The sequence below is a fragment of the Podarcis pityusensis genome, assembly GCF_964106645.2.
Source record: "Podarcis pityusensis genome assembly, chromosome: 10".
Lineage (NCBI taxonomy): Eukaryota > Metazoa > Chordata > Lepidosauria > Squamata > Lacertidae > Podarcis > Podarcis pityusensis.
In genome coordinates, this window is record NC_138035.1 from 28,735,018 (window position 1) to 28,748,793 (window position 13,776).

The following is a 13,776-nucleotide window of genomic DNA, read 5'->3' on the forward strand; positions in this document are numbered from 1 at the left end:
GGGGTGGTTCGCAGTAGATTGGCAAAAGGTTTCAGATTCTCAGTGGGAAAGTAAAACTTCCTATACAACCCAGTATTGTGCTGCTGCTCTCTGGCAGTGCACGCTGACGCTAGGACGGAGGACTTTTTTCCTACCATTACATTACTACATAAAGTATCCTCAGATCTAAAGGCGAGCTACAGTGTTTCTCCATGAACTTTTATGGATTTTCAGGGCTTTTTCAGAGAAAAGAGTTATCCATGAAGTTCAAAGTTTTAGGTCGATTTGTGAAAACTACATAGCGACACCTGCGCTGCGCTCCCTACACTCGTGTTTCACTGTGTAGCCATTTTTGATACACAAAGTTTGCCCATAGAAAACAATTAAAAACTGCATTAAAAAAAAAAACATGGTGACGTCTTTGCTTGATTCCTTGTTTATTTGGAGGTGTGAAGAAGGTTCAAAACAAGTTATATGGGGGACGGGGTGGGCAGGTGTGGAGGACTCCCTGGTCCTGAATGGGATAACTGTGCCCCTGTGTGGCCAGGTGCGCAGCTTGGGAGTCATTTTGGACTTGCAGCTGCCCATGCAGGCGCAGGTCAGTTCTGTGTCCAGGGCAGCTGTCTACCAGCTCCATCTGGTATGCAGGCCGAGACCCTACCTGCCCGCGGACTGTCTCGCTAGAGTGGTGCATGCTCTGGTTATCTCCTGCTTGGACTACTGCAATGTACTCTACATGGGGCTACCTTTGAAGGTGACCCGGAAACTACAACTAATCCAGAATGCAGAAGCGAGACTGATGACTGGGCGTGGCTGCCAAGACCATATGACACCAGTCCTGAAAGACCTACATTGGCTCCCAATATGTTTCCAAGCACAATTCAAAACCCTAAATGGCCTCAGCCCAGTATACCCGAAGGAGCGTCTCCATCCCCATTGTTCTGCCCGGACACTGAGGTCCAGTGCCAAGCTTTATGAATCATCCTCCCCATTCCATAGCTGAGCAAAGACAGACACTGCTTTTGTTGGTGGGGTTGGAAAACACTTTTTTCCTTTTAAAGTTCATCACAATAATACAACCATACAAAACTTATATGCAATATACTACACCATTACAACAGCTGATCCATTTGATCATGACATATATCTTAAAATAAGTTAATAAAAATACTGTTCTGAAAAAATGAACATATAAAAAAGAAACTGCGACTTTCCCAGTCTGCCACAGGACCACTAATCTGTGCAAATAATCCGAATGTGACCTAGGCACTGACAGCAGAGTAATGGGTTGCTGAGCTACTCAGGTATTCTAACCTGGCAAACAGCAAGGGCATAGTCTCTGTGGAGTAGTAGCAAAGCCCATCCTCTCTGAAGAATGTCTTGCAAAATCACTGATTTTGGTAAACTCTGGCTTTGGCTGGTGAAGCAATACTTTTGCAATCTCCAGCCCTAACCCCTGACACATTGTATTAATTTGAGCCTTGGCCATGATGAATCTGTGTTCTGGGTTGAGACAGCTGTACTGATTACACTTAGGAAACAGCAGCAAAACCTGGAAGAAGAAGATTGAGGGTGGTATTCAACTAAGCCTTAGACCCATTACAATAGACCCACTGAAATGAATAAACATGACAGTGGAATAGACTACTCTGGAAGGCGATGGACTTCCATTGGACGTTTTGAAAAAGAGGTCGGATGGCCATCTGTCAGGGATTCTTTAGCTGTGATTCCTGCACTGCAGTAGGTTGGACTAGATGACTTTGGGGGCCCCTTCCAACTCAACAATGATTTTAAGTCAATTAATTTCAATGAGTCTACTCTGAGTCAAGCTTAGTTGACTACCAATCTGAGTACCTTGTTAAGGATGATGAATGAAACGCTGAGAGGAATGGCGGTAGCTTGATAGTGGCACACTCTCAAGCGAGAAAGTTCTGCAGGTTTCTGGTGTGGCCTCAGGTTGAACTGAACAAAGGCGATCCCCTCTCTTGGTACTGCATCTGTCTTTCACCCCAAGACACACAGAGAAAAGGGTGACAGAAAAATGACCCCTTTCTAAAGCATTTTTTAAAAAAGAAAACCACCAGTTAAAGGCAACACATATGCTGTCAATAGGTTCTTTGGAGTAATTACAGGAATATAAGCGGAGAGGGAGAGAATAAGGCTGTATATACTGAGTCTGCACTATCTTTTAGATAAGGAATTCAAATCTCCCAGTATGACAGATTTGTATGATCATCACATGCACCAACTTAGCCAGAGGCCCCTAAGTGCAAAAGACCTAGAAAAGTATTAGACATAGTTTTTAGCGCTACATGTGCCAATGGGAGCTTGTTCCTCTACTCCTCTAATGCAGCCTGGTGAAGCATTTTGCCAGTGTTTATTTTCAGTTTTGCAGAATCCTGGCTCGTTATGAATGAACTAGATATCCTGGTTTAGAACAATTTATTGTCAGTTTCAAAACAAGCCAACTTCAAACCACAGGCCAAGAAGCCAGCTTCTTTATCCAGAGTTTGTTTTAAACCAGGATCTCTGGTTTTAAAGAGTCATTGAAGAGACAGAATAAAAAAAGTGATGCCTTTGGGCCCAGAGATTGTCTGCATGCAAAATATGTGCAGCCACTGTGTTGCGGGTCTTTCCCTTCCATGTGCCCTAACCCTGTAACTTCATCCTGCCAAGTTCTAAATTTGCAGCAGCGTTTTGGTTAGGCATAGGACCCCTTTTCATTTCAATTCTCCAGACCAAATGGTAGGCGAAAAATGAGGTTTAAGTATTTATAAATAAAGCAAGAGGGCTAAAGTGTATCCCTTGCAAAGAGCATCAGTTGCTGGAAAGGTGTCTCCCCAGGAAGCACAAGTGCCATGATTGTGGCAGGAAGAAGGCTATTCTGTCCATCTGCTAAAGAGCAAGGGAATATAGATAAGAGACGGACTCTTTCCAGTTTGGTCTGCTGGAAGTGTGTAGGGGTGCAATAAAGTGCAGATAGTTTTCCTACCTACTCTTGCATTTTTTTTAAAAAAATAGGATATTACAAATACAATCACAATAGAAAATAAAAATTCATCACAACTGAACTGAATTAAGGGAGCTTTCTAACTGGGTGTAGTGCAAACAGGAGAGAGATTTTGTTAAGAGTGCAGGAATTCTCCTTCTTTTCAAGGGCAAGCTGGCACACAAGAATGCCAGTTCTGCAGAACAAGCTGAGGACTGTGGCAGCAGTGCATTTTCTCAAACATGGAACAAAGGGATCCAGGTCTAGCTGCTCATTCTTAGCAGAGACATCTTGAGACATCCCCCTTCTCTCCTGGATACAATAATATTTCCCTGCATTACACATTAGCAGCATTCCTTTAGCCAATACTACCGAACTGATTGTAAAGTCATGCACATACAGAATCTGCAAGGATATGCAAGGACAAAACAACACATAGCATCCATAACCAATGACTTCTGCTGTGGACCACCACAAAACATGCAGTCAGGAATAATATTTTGTGGCAAGTCATCTGTGCCATCCCTTTTTGTCCCTTGCGACAAGCTAGAGACTGGCCCCTACAGCAGAAACGCAACACCATCAGCAGGCTACAACAGTGAACAGGAGCAACAGGATGCCTCAGCATTACCCAGTTTCAGCCCTCACTTATCCTGTAAAGGACTCTGCTCTTCATAAATAACAACAGATCTACACAAGTCTTTGGCAAGTCATGGTCCCCCATAAAGGAATGGGCAGGAATCCAAGTCAAGTATACGCAGTGGAAGCTGGAGCCCCAGGAGAGGTCTATGTCATGGTACCGTGACCACAATCCTTGTGGTTTCTGATGCAGTCTAAGGAAGGCTAAAGTTCATCCTTGGTGCTTATGAGATGCTGCAGCTGGTGGTTTGGTATCATGTGATCTTCCAACAGAGGGTCATGTGACTGTGTACTGCCAGTTTCCCGCTCATCTGGGGAGTCCACAGCAGTGTAGTCTTCAAGCAGTCCTGCTTCTACTCCATGACGACTAAGCCTCTCATTACCCATGAGCCCTTGCATTCTCATGTATCCCTGCTGGCAGAAGGGAGGCAATTTCTGACGCGTGAGGGCGAACAGGAAGCAGGATTCTAAACAAAAGGGGGAAATGTTCCACATTAACATCCTAATGAGTGTTACCATCCTTATGAACTTTTAAATTAAAAAATTCCAGCCTGAACCTACAAATCAAAGAGATTGGTAATATGAATATTTTCCACCAACACTGATTAAATTTCTCTACAGTGGTACCTCAGGTTACATACGCTTCAGGTTACATATGCTTCAGGTTACAGACTCCGCTAACCCAGAAATAGTGCTCCAGGTTAAGAACTTTGCTTCAGATGAGAACAGAAATCGTGCTCCGGCGGCGTGGCGGCAGCAGGAGGCCCCATTACCTAAAGTGGTGCTTCAGGTTAAGAACAGTTTCAGGTTAAGAACGGACCTCTGGAACGAATTAAGTACTTAACCTGAGATACCACTGTATTTAGCTTACAAGTTGGGGCAGGGGGAGTTTGGTGGTTACTTGTATGTAACTCACTTCCTAAGCAGAAAACACTAGAGGCTAAATGGCTTAGGGGAAGGAGCTGTAGCTCAGTGGTAAGAGAAGACACAAGATTCAAACCCTGATATTTCCTTAGGTGTTAACTGGCTCCCCTCCACCATCTTTTTTTTTGCCTCACCCCAATACACAGTAGTTTCCAGTCAACCAGTCCGCAGGTTACCTGCATAGAATCTGCGCAGGTCCGTTTCCAAGCAATTCTCCAAGAACCGTCTCAGCGGGAGGATGTGGGCATTTGGAGCGGTCCAGTCTGTCAGAAAGTCCTCCACAATGTGATGGATGGCGTCTGGGCGGGGCAAGGGCCAGTCTGGTGGGCAGAGCCTCATTTCACGCTCTGTTGGGAGAGTCGTTGGGAGCGCCAAACATAAACGTACATTCAGGATAAAGAATCGAGGGCAAGTAGGCAGGACAGGAGGAATGGAGAAAGTTAACAAAAGAAGAAGGAAGCAATGGAGGCATCACTTGATAAGGCAGCAGGAAAAAACTGAAGGAGATGGGGCTGGGTGGGGTGGGGTGGGCAGACATGGTGGGCCAGATGTTTCCCAAGCCTGACTCAAGGTTTCTAACATTCCCCCCTAAAATGGGTAGAGAGGCACAACAATGAAAAGCAGGAATGCTTGCAGGAAGAACTGAAAACCCACTTTGCTTACCAGTAGGGAGGCGTTTGTAGTAATAAATGACAGGATGCAGGAAATTGGACTGCCAAGCATGGCGGGCTTCACCCACAGCACGGTTGTAATAGAAGACGTCCTTGTCAGCCCCAGAAAAATTCTTTCCATACTCCATCACAATGACAAAAAGCCCATTCTGAACTTTTTTCCCTGTGCGCCATTCCAGGTCTTGCAGGACCCCAACCGGATACTCCTCCAGGTACTCAAATTCTGTGGCATTCCTAGGCACAACCAGAACAAATAGTCTTGGGCTCACTTAGCAGAACATGCAGATGCTGGTGGGCTCAGAGGACTAGATAAGACTGCACTCTCCCACCCAGGAATACTGGCTTCACAGCTTGCTGGTGGTCCTAGACCTTGCTTTACTCCTAGCAATGGCTACTAGCCAATGACTACTATGCTCCACCTCAATGGCCAAAGGCTTAAGGCTTCTGGATCCCAGTTGATGGAAACCACAGGAGGTGAGAGCGCTCTTGTGCTTGAATCTTCCTTATGCTTTTCCCACAAGAATCTGGTTGGCCACTGGGGGAATAGGATGCTGGTCCAGACTGACCACTGGTCTGATCCAGGATGTTCTGCTTGTGTTCTTATTCTAGGATTGTCTAGAAGGCTGGTATTGTGTGCCCTCTGCTGGAAGAGATATCTGAATAATTTCATTCATGCCTTAGTGACCATGTGAGGCTGCCCATGCGAAAGGGTTGTAGTTCATTGGCAGAGCACATGAAATCTCAAGGTAAGGCAGTCAGGGCAGGCAGGACTGAGTAGACAAGACAGTCTGACTCAAGGCCACAGTATAAGATTGCTTGAAAAACTGCAGCTGCTACCATCCTATTTGTGTTGGGTAGGAGTTGGAACAGTCATATTACACCTGCTCTGAAACACCTACTGGACCCAATTCCAGGTGCTGGCTTAGTCCTATGCTGTCTGGGTCCCTGGTACTGCAAGGACCTGCCTATTCCAAATGAACCCCTGGTTCTCCAGATGTTGCTGGATCACAGCTCCCATCTTCCACTGACTATGCTGGCTGGGCTTGATGGGAGCTAGAGTTCAAGAACCTCTGGAAGGCATCAAATTGGCTGCTTCTGGGTTAACAACAGCCAAGGCAGCCCTGCTTCAGGTCCCATCCATCACACCCAGAGGTCAGACTGGCCCCCACAAGAAGGATGGGCCTTCTTGACTGCTGTGCCAGAGCGTTAGAACACTATTTCATGGGATGTGTGTTTGGCTCCCTCCCTCATGGATTCCTGGAATGTCTTGAGGCTGCAAAGCAAGGAATGGAAGAGGGAATGGAATTGTGCCGCTAGGATATATTTCTAGGGGCCACAGGAAGGAAACGAAGGGAGCGCTACTCACTCACTCTTTTAGCAGAATGACATCCGCTAGCACACTGAACATCTGATAGAGCCCAGATGCCTCATTCACTCGCTTGACAATGGCATTCGTCAGCTGCATAATGGGGTAGAGGGAGGATGGCCAGGGGACTCCGTGGTGACGGACTTCTAATAAGCGATGAACTACGCGAGCTGCGAGAGGTGGGTAGGGAAAGAGAGAGAGAGAGAGAGAGAGAGAGAGAGAGAGATATTACTTTAAAATGTACTTACAAGCTAAGGAGAAAGGAGGACATAAAATGCTGGTTACTCTTCATTCACTATTGTAAATGGTAACATAATTTTAACTGGAACCAGGGGTAGGGAGTCTGCCTCCCCCCCCCCCCCCGATGATGTTGGACCACAACTCCCATCCTCACTGACCATAGGCCAACATTTGGAAGGCCAAAAGTTTATCAGCTGATATAAAGAGGTAAAGGCCTCTCATCTTGTAATGATCTTCATGCAATGTCCTCTACTGCTCCAGAGGCAGGTGAGAACTGTTAACAGTGGAACACGGACTGCTTTGGTAGGTGGTGGACTCTCATTTGCTGGAGATCTGTGAGCAGAGGTGACTTCTCAGGGATGCTGCAGTTGTAAGATTCCTGCACTGTGTAGGGGGTTGAATTAAAGGACTTCCAAGGTCCCTTCCAACTCTAAAATTATATATATATATAAAATTTCCACAAACTCCACATAAAGTTGCAATACATAATGAATTTTCCCAGCTCTAAAATTCTATGGTCTTATGTTATTTCCCTTTATTTATAGTAGCATTTCTATTGTTAGTACACTTTGGAAACAACAACAATCTGCATCTGTACTGGTATTGTTTTTCAGGCATTTTCGTTGTTTTATTGCTTGTGTGTTTGCTGACCTGGCCTCCTTTGGGAGGAAGGGCGGAATGTTAATTTTCATAATAAAGACAATAACAAGTGTTGCGTTGTTCAATTCAGTTACCAAAACTAATAATAAAAAGAAGAGAAACACCCCATACCAGAGCAGCTTCAGTGCTGGGCTGGCTGGTTGACGTTGGCTTTCTCCACAACCCACTCCTGTCTCCAAGCTCACCTGTGTATCGGAACCCGTGAATGAAGCCTCCAGCAGATTTCCTGAAGTCAACTGAGTGGCTTGCGGTTCCCAGAACAAAAAGGCCCCGGGTGGCTTTGGCTTCGTAGCTGGGCTTGATCAGAGGATACTTCTTCTTACTGCCTTTGCCTTGTATCAGCCCCACAGACCTGTGTGGGGTGGGGAAAGGGCAAATGGAGACAGTCGAGGCTGAGATAAGGTTATGGGCGTGTCTGAAAGGATCTCTGCCAAAGTCCAAACCAGAACTTTTCAGCCATGCCCCCTGCCCAGCCCCCACGCCCCCTGGTCTCATGCATCCTCCCTGTCACTTTGGGCCCAGGCCTATCTCACTTGTTGAATATGGAGAAGTTGAATTTCCAGCCGAGGCAGCCAATGGCGCGGTCGTAAGGTGCTCGAGTGGCAAAGTTGTCCAGCTCATCCTGAGGGAGGAGGATGGACTCTGCTTCGCTGCTGTTGCTGTTCTCCAGGTAGAAGCGGAGGGTGATGTGCAGCTTTCCTTTCTTATCCTTGACGAGAACCAAGTCTTCCAAGTCACCTTCCAGAAGCCCATCCAGGGACTTCAGCTGATACGTGTCCAGGAGGCCGTTGTTGATGGCTCTAAGGAAGGGAGCGTTTATTGGTTACATAAATTTAAAAATGGCTCCACGTTCAGAGAATTTCCAAGTGGAGTACAGTGGTACCTCAGGTTAAGGACTTAATTCGTTCCAGAGGTCCGTTCTTCACCTGAAACTGTTCTTAACCTGAAGCACCACTTTAGCTAATGGGGCCTCCCGCTGCTGCCGCGCCGCTGGAGCACGATTTCTGTTCTCATTCTGAAGCAAAGTTCTTAACCCGAGGTATTATTTCTGGGTTAGCGGAATCTGTAACCTGAAGCGTATGTAACCCGAGGTACCACTGTACAGATAATGGGAGCTGAGAATCCAAGAATCGTAGGGTCACAAGACAGATGGGATTTAGCGCTCTGCATGTCAACTGTGGAAATACCATTGCCAGCCGGCGTAGAGAACCTGGTATAAGGCACCCCTTCTATGTAGTCATGTTCTATATTGGTTTTAATAATGCTGGGGAGGAGGAAGTCCAAAATTTGTTTGACAGCATTTATTGTGTGTTCTTTTGAGAACACAATGGAAAGGCAGTTAAGAAATGTAAGAGAACAGTGACTTGTAAAAGAGCAAGGATAAACAGTGAGGATAAATGCATAATTAATTTTACTCTTGTTTTTAAGCTTTTTTTTTGGGGGGGGGTAGTCACTTTTAGTTCACATTTCAGAAAGTAGCCCATCTGTTCTAGACTACAACTCCCATCAACCTTAGCCAGCACTGTGCTGACTAGGGCTGAAGGGAACTGTAGTCCAGAACAGCTGGAGAGCACCAGGTTAGGAAAGGCTGGCTGGCTGGCTTTGGGAGAGTCCTGGGAGCCAGCTTTAAGGGGTCTAGCATGCTGGGCATTGCCCACGCCTCTCTTAAATGGTGTTAAATGATGCTTTCCCCACAGCTTTTAGGGCACCCCTGGATGTTTAGTTGTCACTTCTCACTGGCAAAAGGTTCTTACCTCAAATCTCCAACATAATGAGTGGCCCAGGAAAGGCGAACACGAGAGCGGCCCACCATGTGCACGAAATTGGTGACGCCCAAAATGTTCTCCGCTGTCTCAAAGGCAGAGTTTCCTCGGCCCAAGATCAGTACAGATTGGCCAACGAAGTCTTCTGGATCGATGGACACAGACTCATAGCCTTCGACGTATTCTGAACCGGGGAAGTTCACTTTGTTAGGAACCCACGTTCCCGTAGCTACCAATAGGACACTGAAACATATAGTAAGGATTTCGATCAGGCTTGCTGAAGGCATAGCCAATCCAGAAGATCTGTTCCAATTTCCAAAGCTATCACAGGCTAGACAGCAGGGCTGGAGAAGCTGTGGCCCTCCATATGTCATTGGACTCCAATTCCCATCATTGCTGACACTGGCCATGTCATCTGGGGCTGATGGGAGTTGGAGTCCAAGAAGATCTGGAGGGCTGTAGGTTCTCTAGGAAATTACACTTTCACAATCAGGCCCAATCAGAGCTGTGCCATGTGAACATTTCCCTCCTCTAAGTAGGTTTTCTTCATGACTCACCTGCATTTATAAAATTGAGCATTCTGGTCAGTTAGGATGAAGAAATGGCCATTCCATGCCTTAATGTCCTTTTCCAGCATCACACGGGTGATGGATGTGTTGTAACGCACCTGGAGGTCCAGCGTGGAAGCAAAGTCCCCCAGGTAACGCACCATGGCATCAGCGTCTGGGAAAAAGTCCTTGGAGTAGTGTCGAAAGAGCAGCCGGCGGTTGTGGCTGAGTAGCGAGTTCCAATCATGGCGAAGGTTGAACTCACTGTTGGATTTGCCAGTGTAACGCTTGTTGACACTAATAAGCTTCCGGTGGCGTGGATACAGGGCAAAGAAGCTCCCGGGCGCATGGCTGCGTTCAAAGACCACATAGTCTCGGCCTGCATGTTGGAGGAAATACGCCATCTGCAAGCCCGCGGGGCCAGCCCCAATGACACAGTAGTCATGGTACAGGGCATCAGTAGCCCTGCAGGAGGCCAAACTGAAGGCAAAGATTAACAGAAGTTCTTGCACACACTTTGAAGGAGATGGCATCATACTAGTGGCCAACAGGGTGAAATCTGTTCAAGGCAATTCTAAGAGCTGAAAAGACTCAAGTTAAAATAAGTTCAATGAGAACTACTAAGGGTGCTTAATTATTTGGAACTAGATATATATCATAGGTTCAGCTTTGTGTCTTGTCTCCTCTCCCAAGGTGCTGCAGTCCAGACCACAAAGTGGGATATGCAAGTAGCAGTCACATCACTATCTTCTGCTGAGGAACCATATTCCAGCCACAGACAGGAGCTGCAAGGGTAAGAAGATAGGCAAGTGTCCTATTTGAAAATCATTTCTGCTCCACGCCACTGCAAATCATACTGCCCTGAAAGCTCACACTTCCAAAGCAAAGTTTCACCCTTCTAGACCTGTTTTGTCAGGTCTTTGCTCACCAAATAGTTTTGTGCTGTGAGTGATTGAGCGTGTGTTAGATATGCTATTGTTTGACTCCAACCCCCATTAGCTCCATCTTATATGGCCAATGCTCAGGGATGATAGGAGTTGTAACTGTGGCAACACCTAGAGGGACACAGGTTTCCCATCCCTCTTCTATAGGGATGTATCTAGACAGGAGGGGATGGTGACAAAGCCTGAGAACCACCCACAAAAGGCCACTATACGTGTTACAAAATGAGCTTGCATACTCTGATACACCTCATATATGGTATCTTTTGTGACACATGAATGCTACACACATGGCCTATAGAGGCCTGCTATCTGGGCCTCTTTGGAATGTATTCTTACCATATCAATCAGCTTTATTCCCTGTCTGCATCCACTGTCATGTACAGCAACCATTCCATCAGGCTGCAAGAGAGGGAGAGAGATGGGACCGCAGGGCCTCTCCCTGGACTAGACTGAAATATAAGCAGTTTTTGGCTCCTCTCCACATTTTTCCATTTCTGCTGTTCGCTACAAAATCTCTGTAACTACCAGTGAGTGCATTCTTCTTTTTAAGTGCTGCCCTTTGCCACTATGTCCCTAGTTCCCATGGCAAGTTCTTTCTTTCTTTCATGTTGGTACTGCCAAATGTAGAGATAGAATGGTATGTTCTCATCACCATGTGTATTTCACAAGCCCATAACTTCACTTGTTTTGGGATAATGCCACACGTGACCCTGGATAAAATGACCATTTACTAAGTTATTGCAGTATATGGTTGGTCAACCAGTTATCTGTGGGAATAATTTTCAGCAGGATGATACACAGAGTGGCGAGATGAAAATGATGACAGTGTTCCTGCTACTTTAATGAGTTGTGTGGTCCAAACATGGGGAACTGTTTTCCCTCCAGATGTTGCTGAACTACATGTTGTTGGCCACGTTTTGTTGTTGTTATGTTGTTGGCCAAGTTTTCCCTGCAGTTCAGCAACATCTGGTGGGCCAAAGGTTCCCCCACCCCGACGCAGATGTTGAAATTTCAACTTACGAAATTGTTCATACTTGCTTTACGTAACAGACAAGAGAACTCATCCTGATTCCATACGGGCTCAATTCCATCTACTCCGAGCAGCAGCAACTGCTGGATGGCATTGAACCGGAGATCTTCCATCCTACCACTGAGTGCTTCGTAAATCTGTATTTGTAATATAAATACCATTCTGAGTCTTGGAGGCTAACTTTTAAGAAGTGTGCGTACGTACGAATGACAGTGCTTGAACGGAAAGCAAAAAAGGGCCATTTTCAACGGAACTTATGTTCGGCTATTGCATTCATGTTGCAGATGCAGGAATGTTCATGCAACACCCTGGAACAGATATGAAGGAAGAAGGAAGGCAACAACATAATCCTTCTGCTGAAGAAGTGAACACATCATCCCTGAGGAACAGGAACACCCCTTATCCTGCTTGTGGAGCTCACTGCACTGCTTATTCCCCCTCAGGAAGAAGAGAAGCGTGCTAGCCAAGGAGGATTGGATATACAGTAAGCCTAAATGCTAGGCCAATGGTTAACGGACCTGCACATGTTACTGGCTTCCTGTTCCCCTCAGTCCTAGTCAGAACAGTCCATGGTCAGGGGCCTAAACCTGGTGGAGCTTATCATTTAGCAGCGACATGAACCAACCTCATGGAAATGGGGCTGAAGCTTTTCCTCCCCCAGTAACCTGGCGCGCCTCCTAGAGGACGCCGAAGGGAATAGCACCCAGTGACCATTTCCCTCCGCCCAATGGGATGCGGGGCGAGGCTTAGCGGCGTGTCTGGTGCGTGACGTGCTGACGTACCTGGAGCGTCCGGCCGAAGGGAGGAGGCGATCAGGTAGGGCTCTGTCTCGTGCGGCTGCCCCGCAGCGGCGCGCGGCGGATGCTCGTCATAAGAGTGCGTGCTGCTCTAGTCCTCCGAGTAAGGGCTGGGCCTTAAAAGGTCGCAGCGAAACGCTGTGCCAGAGCGGCGACCCGCCTTGTGCTCTGCTTCTCCTTACTCAGTCAAACCCGCTCGCTCGTGGCGCCCAATCCGGGCAGATGTGCCACGTGACTCGGGCGCCTCTCGAAGCGCGCGACAAAGCTTTCCGCGCCGCCTTCATGGAGGCGCTGCTAGAGCGCTTTCCGGGTCACGTGCTGCGAGGGCGAAGCCGAATGGCGTCGCTTTTAAAGGGGCAGACGCCAAAATACCAAATGCGCGCCCCTCCCGCCATAAAATAAAACCAAAACGACTAAAGAGGCCCGTGGCACCCAAGATACGAACATATGTTCCTTTTAGCCCTTAATATTAAGCTCACGGTGCAGTCGTGGCACCCTAAAAGACTGACACATGTATTCTGCTGCAAGAGATTTAATACATCATCTCCTCTGGAGTGCTGTACACCTCCTACTTAAAGTAGGGGCCTTTCTTCCAGGTATGTGTCTAGGATTCCAGCCTTTGGTATTTGGTCATTCACATACTTTATAATTTAGTTCCTGGCAGTATCCTTTTAGAATCTAGAACTGACTTGTTTCTAGCGTTTAGGTGCTTTAGATTTTGCATCTATCCTCTCTCCCAGTATGCAAGGGTAGTCATCAGAATTGACCTCAAAATTGTATTGCCAAATCATGGATTTAGGAAAAAAAGAAAACAATGTAAACCATGGGGCCATAAAGCCATGAATTAAAACTGGTCCAGATGCATAAAGCCTGTTTGTGGCCATTTCTTCTATGCAAAACTCCATGTCATGTCATTCATCTGATACAGCAGTCTGGTCCACAGCTACTCCTTCTCTGGCAATAAAATGCTACGCTGCTTCTTTCCATCCCCACAGCCTTGCTATGGCATTGCCATTGTTTTCATGTCTCAACTTCTTCACCATACCAACTCTTGAGCCCATTCCCCAACCTCAGAGCTGAGAGCAATTCAGTGTCAGAAACATGCCCAAAACCCCATTCATGCACCGAATCTGTATTTAGTATAGGTGACCGAGGCAGAATCTTATTTTCAGTTGTATCTCTAATATGGAGATAAAAATGTCAGTGTGAAAGCCCAAGGATAGAAT

At 46.6% G+C, this 13,776-nt stretch overlaps 1 protein-coding gene across 3 annotated transcripts; it reads right to left on the bottom strand.

Moving 5' to 3' along the window:
* Positions 1 to 999: 999 nt before the first annotated feature.
* On the bottom strand, positions 1,000 to 13,156 carry FOXRED2 (FAD dependent oxidoreductase domain containing 2). Of its 3 annotated transcripts, none has more exons than XM_080971701.1 (9): positions 12,536 to 13,156; positions 9,789 to 10,564; positions 9,223 to 9,474; positions 8,002 to 8,268; positions 7,654 to 7,820; positions 6,573 to 6,738; positions 5,195 to 5,436; positions 4,708 to 4,878; positions 1,000 to 4,074 (listed from the first exon to the last, which is right to left on the bottom strand). In XM_080971701.1, the coding sequence occupies exons 2-9, from the start codon at positions 10,313 to 10,315 to the stop codon at positions 3,812 to 3,814; spliced, it is 2,055 nt and encodes a 684-aa protein (XP_080827827.1). In that variant the 5' UTR covers positions 10,316 to 10,564; positions 12,536 to 13,156; the 3' UTR covers positions 1,000 to 3,811. The 3 variants fall into 3 exon arrangements, with proteins under 3 accessions (XP_080827827.1, XP_080827829.1, XP_080827828.1); XM_080971703.1 differs by lacking the exon at positions 12,536 to 13,156 and adding an exon at positions 12,379 to 12,483; XM_080971702.1 differs by lacking the exon at positions 12,536 to 13,156 and adding an exon at positions 11,060 to 12,194.
* Between the last annotated feature and the right edge of the window lie 620 nt (positions 13,157 to 13,776).